Source organism: Orcinus orca, chromosome 1 (assembly GCF_937001465.1).
Source record: "Orcinus orca chromosome 1, mOrcOrc1.1, whole genome shotgun sequence".
Lineage (NCBI taxonomy): Eukaryota > Metazoa > Chordata > Mammalia > Artiodactyla > Delphinidae > Orcinus > Orcinus orca.
Window position 1 is genome coordinate 104328875 of NC_064559.1, and position 11337 is coordinate 104340211.

General features: G+C 59.9%; 2 protein-coding genes across 5 annotated transcripts; both read right to left on the reverse strand.

Moving 5' to 3' along the window:
- Positions 1–226: 226 nt before the first annotated feature.
- On the reverse strand, positions 227–11128 carry ADAMTSL4 (ADAMTS like 4). 4 transcript variants are annotated; one of them, XM_033415576.2, is made up of 18 exons: positions 10990–11128; positions 8424–8570; positions 8148–8205; positions 7489–7844; positions 6623–7304; positions 6279–6381; positions 5370–5506; positions 4807–5011; positions 4407–4579; positions 4141–4252; positions 3851–4036; positions 3526–3655; positions 2984–3188; positions 2475–2651; positions 1951–2157; positions 1679–1858; positions 1261–1405; positions 227–1110 (listed from the first exon to the last, which is right to left on the reverse strand). In XM_033415576.2, exons 2-18 carry the CDS (start codon positions 8441–8443, stop codon positions 974–976), a joined length of 3213 nt encoding a protein of 1070 aa, XP_033271467.1. In that variant the 5' UTR covers positions 8444–8570; positions 10990–11128; the 3' UTR covers positions 227–973. The 4 variants fall into 4 exon arrangements, with proteins under 4 accessions (XP_033271467.1, XP_012394307.2, XP_033271468.1 ...); XM_012538853.3 differs by having other exon boundaries at positions 8424–8654; positions 10990–11124; XM_033415577.2 differs by lacking the exon at positions 10990–11128 and adding an exon at positions 10373–10902.
- On the reverse strand, positions 8662–10350 carry LOC117198526 (uncharacterized). The gene is given in 6 exon segments (XM_049693877.1): positions 8662–9464; positions 9467–9516; positions 9518–9621; positions 9624–9776; positions 9778–10034; positions 10037–10350. Coding segments are annotated over 6 exon segments (759 nt in total). The 5' UTR covers positions 10161–10350; the 3' UTR covers positions 8662–9393.
- Positions 11129–11337: the final 209 nt, after the last annotated feature.

The window sequence follows — 11337 nt, forward strand, 5'->3', positions numbered from 1 at the left end:
GTCAATGACCAACCTGCAGGGCCTGAGGTCGGCCAGGATCCTCTCCCTCTCTGACCAAGGCTCCTGGTCTCAGGTGACTGGGGCTCATTCATTAGCCTTTCTGGGCCCAAACTCTCTCCACCTGGGCTCCAAGTACTAGTCCCCTTCCTACCCTTCATTCTGATCTCACACTGCTTGCTTAGGTGGCCTGTATGGCTGGGTTCCCACGAGGACAATGAAGAGCCTGTTTCTCATTTGTCATAATCATCTTTAATAAAAAATAAATTAGTTCTGGGGTGGGAACTGTTTTAGGAGGTGGGGAGCGGGAGCAGGGGCTCGGTTGTCTTATTCTAACCTTTCTCTTTGCCATCTTCTGCCCAGCTGGTCCCTGCTCTGGGGAGATAGTCTCTCTTCCTGGGGAAAAGCAGGATTGGCAATGGCTCACCCCATCCCTAGCTAACTATGAGAGGGAGGGATAGAGAGACTAAGTAAGGGGAGAAAGGGTCAGAGGACAAAAGGATGGTTTAGATGATGTGTGGCCTGAACAGAAGAAATGAGGTTGAGGACACAAAGTTGGGATTAATGGGAAGGCCAGACTCTAAGTAGCTCGGATTCCCAAAGAGTTGCAAACTTGCTTTCCTTTCAGCCTAGAAAACTCTGACAGAAACAGGCATCGTCCCCTCTCCTGGTTCCTTCTCAGTCTGTGTAACTTCTTTTTGAGAAGTGATACAGGTTTATGGGCGCACACACATCCACACAGGCCCATATACACATCTGGGGGCATATGTGCACACACACCATCACACCACCGCACAGACCCAACCACACGTCTTGACAATTACTGTCCGTCATCTTGCCACCTTCGACCACCCTGGGGGACGTCCCTAGTGAGACCAGGACAGGCTAGAGAGCCAGAGGGTACAGAGTGGGCTGATTGACAGGTGACTGATGGTGGCATGAAAAAACCACGAGGAGAGGGTCTCCTGGACCCATTTCAGGCGGGCTCCGGGGGAGACCGCTCCAAGACATGGGCGCAAGAGCGGCAACAGGTAGCTGTGTAGTAGGGATAGACGCAGAGCCGGGCCTGCACCACCAGGGGGCAATGTGGAGAGCTGTCCTTGCATTGATCATCTGGAGACAGAGGAGGCCATTGGGCACAAGAAGTCACCAAGATCCATCCCGCTGGAGGTGTGTTGCCCACTCCCACTCGTCCTTCCTAATCTCCACCCACACTTCAGCTGACCCCGCTCTGCTGGGGACTGGGGAGAGGGAGCTCTTTACCGGGGCGTTGGCTGCAGGGTTGGCTGTTACAGGATCGTTTCCTGGAGGGCCGCAGGTGAGGAGGACATCGGATGCTGAGGGTCTGGTTGGCAGTCAGGCACTGGACCTCCCTTGTCTGCATGCCCCCCTGGCAGGAGCGAGAACACTGGGGAGACCCCAGCTATCAAATCAGACCTTTGCTGTGCCCCAGGCTCCTCCTGAACCCCAGGCCTCCTCCTCCTCTGAAAAGAATTGGGGGGCTATCCTGGAGCATTATGAAACCCCACGTGGAGGGGGCCCACCTGTCCTCCTGGTCTAGGAAATGAGACAAGTTAAACTGCCGCTGGCTTTAGCCTGGGGCACAGAGGGAGGTACAAGGAGGGACGCCTCCCCTCCCCTGGAAGTCCATGCTGAGCGGGCAAGGGTGCCAGGCACTCACCGGACTCCAGGGTGTAGAAAACCATCGGTCTTGGCAGTCCTGCCCCTGACAGGGCTGCAGGGCAGGGGGCCTGGGGAGGTGGGAACAGTTGCTAGGAGAAGTCACATTGAACTCAGTCCCCAGTTTGGACACACAGATGATGTCTCTACGCTGCGTGCCAGAGCCACATTCTGAGGAGCACTGATGGAGAAGACGGGAAGGGAGAGCAGGATTACTCCGACCTCCCCCCAGGGAATCCCACCGACGGGCCCCCTCCCAGGCTCTCAGCTCACCTCTGCCCAGGGCCCCGTGTACCAGCACCACGTCACCTCACAGGGCCCCAAGCTGCAGGCACGCATGTCAGGGGGACGGCTTCCTGGAGCACAGGTCTGCTCAGTGGCTCCTGCCCCTGCTTCCTCCTGGCCCTCCCCATGGGTCTCCCCACTCCCGAGGCAGATGACAGAACGTCGCTGGATTCCCGTCCCACACTCAGCTGAGCACTGTTGGGAAGCAGAGTGTGAAGGGAGGCTGGAGTGACAAGTAGAGGAAGGGGAGGGGGCTGAGGACAGACACATCCCGGATCCGGGAGTTAGGGAATGCCCCAGGGGAACCAGCCAGATATGGGGAAACTTTGCCAGGCAGGGGTCAGGATGTCAGCGTAAGTTCTTCTCTGAGTCCCCAGCATCAGCAGTGTCTAGCAGACGGCAGGTGCTTGCTCAATCAACGTTATGCAACTGTGCTGGAAAGGCCCCGGGAGGGTGTCCTGGGTGGGGGGTACCAGGGGCGTGGGGCTCGGCTGAGGGGGTGTGGGGCCCACCTTGGAGCTCCAGTCGCTGTGGAACCAGGCTGTGGTGCAGGGCCCCATGTCACAGGCCTCTCTGCTGGGGGGCCGCGGGGGGCCTGAGACGCACTCCTGCTCGCTCACTTCATCACCGTTGCTGCCGACGCAGCGGACCTGTCGGCTCCTCTGGCCGCGCCCGCACCGCACAGAGCACTGAGGGGACGAGGGGCATTCAGGCCTGGGCTTCCCCCGCTGCCTCACCAGCCTCCAGCTCTGGGGCCTCTGAACCAGGATGTGCCTTTGATGCCTGGCTCAGCGGTTACAGGGCTTCGTGGGCTGAGGAGCAGGCTGAATATGGGGCTCTGGGCCCCCAAGCCCCGGTTCCGTCTCTTCGCAGACTTACAGATGGAGGTTCTACATGAGATCTCATTTGTAAAAGTTTCTGCTGATTAGAACGGAGTTGAAAAACCACTGCTCTAGCTCACTGGTGCCCACGCCTCCAGGATCTTCCCGCTCCAAGAGCTTCCTTGCCTGGGACCACTCACCTGGCTCCAGGGGGAGCGGACCTCCCAGCGGCCGCAGAGGCGCAGCTGGCACGGCTGGGTGATGTTGGGCCGGGGCAGATGTCCGCAGCGCTCCAGGGGCACCGACGAGCCGCCGCCCCCAAACTCCTGCCGGCAGCGCAGCTGACGGTGCTGGGTGCCGGGGCCACAGGAGCGGCTGCAGGACGTCCACTCGCCAGCCTCCCAGCTATGGGCGTGGGCAGGGAGGAGAAGGGACAGAGACACAGAGGGCAAAAACAGAGATGTGTGGGACTGCCATGTTTGGGGAAGGGGACGACAGACTGGGGGTGGGGACCCCTCAGAGGAGAGTGGGCATATTTGGAGTCTGGGATCCCTTGTGGGGCTCAGGGTTTCCTTGTTGTCTATGGAATGTCAGCCTTTCTCACTGAATAACGTCTCTCTGAAGCCAGGAGATCTTGTGTTGAGTGCAGAGTCCAGGTGAGATCCTATGGGGGCGAGGATGTGTTTCCCCGGGGCAACCGTCGTGTCCCCAGGACCCTAACCCTCCCGTGGGGTGCACTCACTACGGTGGGCATGGGGGCCCGTGGCAGGGTTCCTGGGAGGCCGGGGGCCTGGTGCCCACGGCACAGCTGCGTTCATCCAGTTCCTCTCCTGACTCACGAGAAATGCAGAGGAAGACAGGGCGCCAGACACCTGAAAGGGATAAAAGGGAAGCCAGGGGAGGCAGGATAGCTCGGCATCCAGTGTCAGTGGGGTCCCAGGCACTGAAGTCCGATTCGGCACAGAGTCAAGGTGTGGACCCACAATCCAGGGTATGGGGTCAGGAGTGCCAAGCTGGGCATCTGGGCTGAGGGTGCCAGGAATACAGGCTGGTGGGTGAAGTCTCACCTTTTCCACAGGATGCCGAGCACTCAGAGTGTCCCACCCGTTTCCAGTATCCGGCTGGAGACCCCAGGGGTGTCCTGGGATGGGGCGGGGCAGGCATCTGGGGGATCCGCACCTGACGCTGGAGGGTGCCTGGGGTGCGGGCAGGGCGGGGTACTGAAGCAGGTGGGGGCTCTCCCCTCAAAACCTCTGCGCAGGGAGAGTCGGGTAGACAAATTAGATGCATCCCCATTGCCTCGAGCTCCCCTCAGCCTCTCCCCACCTCCTTTTAGGTCTGGAGATCAAAGTCTTACCAGGCTGGAGTTGGGGGAGCCGGGGCTCTGGGGTGGGGTTCTCAAGGTTGGGGGGAGGTGAAGAGATGACATACTGGTAGAAAACACCTGGGTTTTCCTCCTGAAATATCATCTGGGGAGAAAAAGAGAAGGTAATGAATGTTTGGGGGTGGCCAGGGGGGGCATCCACTAGCCTTCTGCCCATCTTGAGACCCACAGCTTTCCCCTCAGAGGAGAGGCAGCGGGGCGGCCTCCACCTCCGGCCCAGGCGCAGGCCCCTCACTCACGTAGACATCCACAGGCTGGGTCGTGGGGCCTTCCGCAGACAGACTCTCCCCCACGCCCTCCTCTCGAGGAGGACGGCTGTACCGGAAGACAGTCCCGCCGGCAGCGTAGGACCCAGGGGGATCCACAGCCCAGTTTCCATTAATGATGGACCGGCCCCCAGGGCCACGAAGTGCTGGAGGTGGCAGATCAGGACATGCGAGGTTAGTCATACTGTCCCCTTCTCCCACCACTTCCCCGACAGCACAGAACCCCACATAGCCCGTGCCCACGGGGGAGGGAGGAAGGGAGCCCTGACTTCCCGGGTGGCTCACTTGCCGTGCTGAATGGGGGCGTGAAGGGCAGAACCAATAGGCCAGGAATGGAACGGGGGACCAAGACTCGGGGAATCCAGGGACTCACCAAGGTAGTTGGAGCTGGGCCGGAGCTGGGCGATCCAGAGCCGGGAGGCTCCAGCAGGAATCAACAGGATTTTCTGATAGCCCAGAGGGCCCCCCCGGTCAGTGAGGTTCCCCGAGATGAGGCGACAGGTAGAATCATCACCCCCACAGACTCCACAGCCATCTGGACGCCTGCCCGAGCCGAGGATCCCATCACAGCCAGGGCTCTAGGGGAAAGCGGAGTGAGGCAGGGGCTGCCAGAAGCCAGACACCACCTGCAACCCTGGCCTGGTCGTCTTGGAGTCTTCGGCTCACCACGTGTCTTGACCTTTGCACTACAAGTGAGACTTGTAGTTTCTCTGTCAGCCCCACCATTCCCAGCCAGCCTCTGGGAAGCTTGGATGGGCTTAAGGAGTTCGACTCTTGACTCTGCTCAGCCCTGCTTGGCAGGTAAGAACTTTCCTCTCTGCAACCTGAGTCTGGTGTTTTGCCATTGTGATGATGAGCAAGGAGACTCTGTGTGTGTGCCTGTGGCAGTTATTAACATCGCCTCTCTCCCCATGTGCACACCCCGTCCTCCCTCACCAGACAGCGTCCGGCCACACAGATGTCTGGGGCTCCAGGCTGACACAGGGTCCCGTCCTGGACCTTTTCGGTGTGACGGACATAGAAGCGGAAGCCACGGGGACGGCAGTTCAGTTCACAGCGCTGGGAACCCTGAACTAAGAGACAGGGTAGAAGGGTGGTTAGCTGGGGTCCCGGGCAGGAGGTTAACTGAGAAAGAACCCAGGGCCCTGAGAGCAGCTTGGCTTGCCTTATATTAGCAATAGGGCATCCTGAGGTTGCCGAGGTCACTGTGGATGAAGAAGGGAACATGACAATTCTGTACTCTGAAAGGTCAGTTTGAGGGTCACACAAAAGTTGGGTCAGATCAATTGAGGTCACTAAGACCAGAAAAGGGGTTGTGAGCTCTGAGAGAGGACAGATACTTGAAACTATGATTATGTGAGTTCAGAGCTCATGAGGGCTTGTCTTGGTATCAAGGTGACACAGGCTGAAAATCAAACGGATGGTAACTTGGGAGAAAGTGATACAACACTGTCCAGGATCCATGGGGCACCTCCACTGAGCTGTCACCACTGGGCAGGATCTCTCTGACCATGCCCTGCTCATGTCACATCCATCCCACCTCCTGGGTTGGGCTTCTTCCCAGAGAAGACCAGCCAAAGGGCACCTCTGGACACATCCCTTCTCCTAGCCTGACCCCTCTGCTGACCATACACCGCCATCTGACAGCTAGGGCTCTGTCCGAAACCCCCAGCCCTTTCTGGGCCTGTTCTGTCTCTCTCCCCAGCCCTGGGAAATAAGGAAGACAATATGACACAGAAGAAATACAAGAGCCTACAGAGAAGAAAAAGAGGGGCTGAGTGTCTCCCTCCCCATCATCCCCCAATCTCCAGCCACCCTGTCCAGGGAGTGGGCTAGAAACCTCACCTTCTGTGAAGGGCTCCCACTGGTACAGCTGACCCATGAACTCCTGGGAGTCAAAGGCTGCACACTGCAGGGCCCGGGGGTCTGGCTGCTCAGGGGGGCAGGGCTGAGGTGGGGGATACAGAGGAGTCAAAGCTGGGGAGGAAAATGGGGGTGTGGGTCAGGGCTGGATTGGGGGGATAAGGAGGCAGGTCAGGTCTATGGAAGAGCTCCAAGGTCCCTACCCTGAAGAGGTCAGATGCCAAGGCCCTTCTCCCTCAGGTCCAGATCTGACAGGCTGAGGACCCAGGCTCAGGGTCAGGGAAGCAGAATTGGAAGTCTGGGGAGGGGTCCAAGAAGGAACTCACCGCTTGGCTGCAGGCTCTCAGCTGCTCACTCTCCCCAGAACATCTTGGGACAGGGCTACTGGGAGCAAAGAGGCTCCAGAGGGGGCTGGAATGGGGGCCAGCACTCAGCAGAGGCAACCAGCCATCTGGGTAGTGAGGGGCAGACTCCGTGAGGGACCCGTGAAGATTCCCCCCAGGTCTCCAGTGCTCCTGGCTCTGCTGGCCTCGGCTCCGAGGGACAGAAAGGAAAGGATTAGGGTGTCTCTCTGCCAGCCGGGGACCGGCCCAACCCTGGGAACTTGGCCTTCTTGGCTGAGGGGACATGTGAAAGGAGCTACCTTCTCCTGGGGATGGAGGGAACAAGGAGGGCTCTGTGCCAGAGGCCTGGGCTCTGGGGTGGGGCCATGTGAGGGCAGGCCTGGTTCTAGAGGGCACCTCTGTCTGAGCAGCTTCGGGGCTTGGGGGTTCTCCTGGGGGGGACGGGGTGTGGGCAGACGGTTCAGTAGGAGGGAGTTCAGTTTGCGGGGTGTGGTTTGCAGAAGATGGCTCTGTTCTTGGAGTCAGGGATGGAAGATCTGAGGTCTGCGAGAGCTCAGAGCTGGGTGGTCTCCTGGGGTGCCTGCGGTTCCGATGGAGCGGCAAAGCAAAGGGCACTCTCCCATAACCAAACATTCCTGGCTTGATGGGGTCTCGAACCCGGGACCTGAGAAAGTGTAGCAGACGTGGGGTCACAGTGCTGGCTACCTCGGAGCCTGGCTCCCCAGGCGACTCCCCAGCACCAAAGATAAGCCTTTATAAACCCTGGATCCTTTGCTCCCCTTTCCTTCATCCCTAGCTCTGCCCCTTGCCCAAGGCCCCGCCTCTTCCCTCAAAGCCCCACCCCTCACCTCCTGGCTCCTTGAATCTCCTGGGCCTCCTCTCTCCCTAAATGAGAAGCAGGACCTCGAAGGGGGCCACCTCTTCCCCGAGGTGGTGGCCTGTACAGGGGAAGGGTTTCTCGGGAAGTATGAGGTCTGGTGCCTTGACCCCGGGGGAACAGGGCTTCTGGATGTCTTGGGGGCCGGGGTGGGAGGGGCAGGCCCTGGTGGAGTTGAGCTGCAGGGAGCTGACACGCCCGGCTCCTGCGCTGCACCCCAACCCCGCAGGGCTGGGAGCAAGAGGCCCACTGGTCCCAAGGACCCCAGACACCCTCAGGGCCCTGGTTCTCCTCGGGAGGTGTCTGAAGAGAGTGCCCAGAAAACACCTGTGTAGACAAAAAGTTCAGCCAAAATTAGAATGATTTTCGACGGAACTGTACAGAATATCTAGTCCAACGCTGGAGGCTTGGGGCAGTAGTGACTGGCCCAAGGTCCCATTCAGTAGCAGAGGTGGGACTTGAAGTGATTTAGCGAGGAGTTAGGGAGTTAGGGAGGCTGGGAGGGCCAAGTGTGAGAGAAAGGGGCTGCGGCTTATCAGAGGCTGTGGAAAATGCAGACGCGGCCTGGAGATTGCGGGAAGCCGGGAGGCAGGGAGAGGAAAGGATCGTAGTCTCTAGTCCCTGGCTCACCTCCTGATCCAGGCAGAGCTGAGGCAGGAACAGAAGCAGCATCAGACACATCCGGGGCCTGCAAACCAAAGGCAGGAGTGAAGGTGTCAGACAGGAGCCGGAGGAGGTGTTACGACACAGCCCTCACCCCAAGGAGGCGCCGCACATCCTGATGCCAGCTGCTCAGAGATCAGAAGTTACTCATCACTTCCCCCAGCCTCCCCCAGAGCTCCTTTCTCTCCCTTCCAGAGACCGGAGACCCAGCCATCCCTCCTCCAGGGCCGCCCCACCTCTTACCTGCCCGCCCACTTCTCCATCTCTCCTCCCTTGATGGCCCCCAGGGCCAGGGAGGAGGGGACCGGAAGTCAACTCTACTCCGGCATCTGGGCGTGGGGTGGGGGATGCGCTCTGCAGGGACCGAAGCCTGGTCCAGTCTCCAGAAAGCTGGGGGTTGGGAGGGATGACTCCTCAGAAGGACACCTCAGAGTGAGAATGGATGGGTGAAGACTGGCCCACCCCTTTTTGATCCTGAGGGAGGGAGGGAGAAGGCACACTGCCCTTGTCCATCCGCCCAGGCTGGAGGGGTGGTGGTCTGCCTTCAGCCTCCCAACTCAGGCTCAGTCCCCCTCCTCAACTGCAGGAACTTCTCAGCTCCCTGTCCTAACTAGGAACTGTCTCTAGGCCAGCTCAGGCACACGCATCTTTCTTAAGATGGTTTTCATCTGGCTCTCCCTCCTGCCCTCCCAGAGGTCCTGGAAAGCTGAGGAGGGAGGCTCAGTGAGGACTTACCAGACACCCCCTCTGAGCTGCTGACTGGAAGCCCCTTGGGCTTTCCGTTTCCTACCTGATTCCCAGCTTTTTCTTCCCCTCTTAGCTAATAAAGCTCCTTCTGGAACGCTCAGGCACATCTCTGCCTGCCTCAAACACTTCCCAGTCAAGGGATAAACTAAATGGGCTGACGGTTTAATCTCTAGAGAAGCAGGTGATTTTTCCCACTGAGATTTAACCTCTCTCTAGGGGCCAGCATCCAGCATTAGATCAATGAGGCCTTACTTCAGGCAAGACTCTGATGGGCTAGGGAAACCTGGGAAGGGGATATGCAGCTAGAGATGCCGTTGCTCCCCAATCATGCACGGTCTATCTTCTGAAGAGCCAGGAAGTCCTCCTGAAGGCTAAACTTGATCCTTGGGGAAGTGGAGCTTGGAACCCTCCCTTGGTCTAAGCCTGACTCTCCCATCGCTCCCCTTGCCCTCCAGCCCCTTCCTGCTCACAATGAGCCCTTCCCACCCCCACTCCTCATGCTGCTCGGAGTTCTGCTTTCCAGGAAAAAAAAAAATGTTCCTGTTGGATCTGAAAGGCACCCGGGAGAGGAATCCAAGGAGCTAATGCCGAGGTGGGCCAGCTCAGGGGCAGGAAAATGACAGAGAGAAGGGCAGGAATGTGCTTGGGGGTAGCAACTCTCAGCCCCACTTCCCTCCCTGAGACCCCAGGACTTGGGAAGTTAAGGGAGGGATCACAGTGGTTGAGCCTGAGCTGCAGGGTCTCCTCAGCTGCTTGGGGTTGGGAAGGGGGTTGCTGATGGCAGCTCCTTCCCTTGGCTGGGCTGACCACTGAGGTCAGCAACTCCACCCTGATGGGGGGGGGGGCGGGTAGGGGCTCCAGAGAAGGGCCAACGTTCCACCCAAAACTTCAGCTCTCTGCCTGACTCTGTTACTGGAGGTTGAAGGAAAGGAGAGATGGGGTGATGATCACTGCCACTTCTTGCTGCCGGGTCCGGGTCCCCTCTCTACTCCCTCTCTGCCTCTGCTTCTCTCTGCTACCTCTTTCTCCATGGGTCTACCCAGTACACATAATCCTGTCCTGAGCTGGGTTTGGCTTTGGCAGTTCCCTGGAGAAGTAAGGGGTGGGGTGGCGTGAGCTCTTGGGGCCAGGGCCAGGCCTGGCTCCCTCTCTGGAAAAGTCCTACCCCACCCCCTGCATAGCTGGGCAGGGGGCCGACACTCCCACTCCACCCCTACAGAAACAGATACACATTTGTGGTTTTCACCCCTTCTCATGTTCCTCATCTGGTGTGTCTCACTGCCCAGGATGAAGAAAGGAGAGGTCAGAAGTGGTCACTCTTGGGCCAGGCTGACTCTGGTCTAGACAAACCTGGGCTCCTCCCGGCCACACCTCCACACTGGCCAGTGAAGATCAAGGAAGAGAGACCTGGGCAGAACTAACCCCTTCACCCCCAGGGGACCCACCTCTGGGAAATGGGTGGTGCTGCGGGGCAGGGCGCCCCACAGCAGGCTCCAGGGCTGGCTGGAGAGTCCCTATCTTGGATGAGAACTCCTTGGTCCTCCTTGTGCCCTCCACTCCTGGGTCCTGGAGGCCCATCCCAACAGGCATCTTTCCTTTCTAGTCGTCAGGCTGAGCTGGATCAAGGGCACCCACATGCGTCCCTCATAGTGTCCCTGTCCCCCAACTCCAGGACAGAAGAGAGTGGCGGGGTTGGGGGATGGGGGAAACACATCCTCCAGGAGCACCCATCTAGAGGAGGAGGGCAGGAGGCGCCGGGCGTGTGCCGGGAGGTCCTGGCTACGTTTTCCAATTTTACTCTGTGACTTCGTAGGAATTTTGGCTGATTCTCCGCCCGAGTGATGGGGGCCAGAGTTCCAAGGAATCAGAACCCCCTCCCCAGGAATTCGACCCCAGGGACTTTCGAGGCTATAAGAGCTATAAGAGCTGGGGCTGGGGTCGTGGCTGGGGCGCGACCGCGGGGCGCAGGGAACAGGGACGGCGCGTGCGCGCAGGGCGGGGGGTCTAACGGGACCGGGGAGAGAGGGCGGCCGGGGCCGGGGGTCCCAGGGAAGATCTGTACCTGCTCTGCTCGGCCCCGGCGGCCCGTTAACCCCTCTGCGCCCGGGCGCTCTCTCCAGGCAGCCTTGCTCCGCGGCGGCCACGGCTGCCCCTGAGCCCGGCTCCGGACACTGCCGCCTCCGGCCGCGGCTCCGCCCTCGCCCCGCCCCCCGCTCCGCCCGCCCGCCCGCCACGCGCCCAGCCCGCGTCCCGAGCCGGCCCCCGGGTCCCGGCGGCCCACCCCGAACCCCTTGCCCGCCAGGGCCACCCACCCCGGGCTTTGGGCCTTGGCCACCCCAGCCCGGCACCCGCCAACGGCTCGAGGGGGCGAAGCCGAGGGGGTCCCAGCCCGGTTCGGAGGGAGCCATCG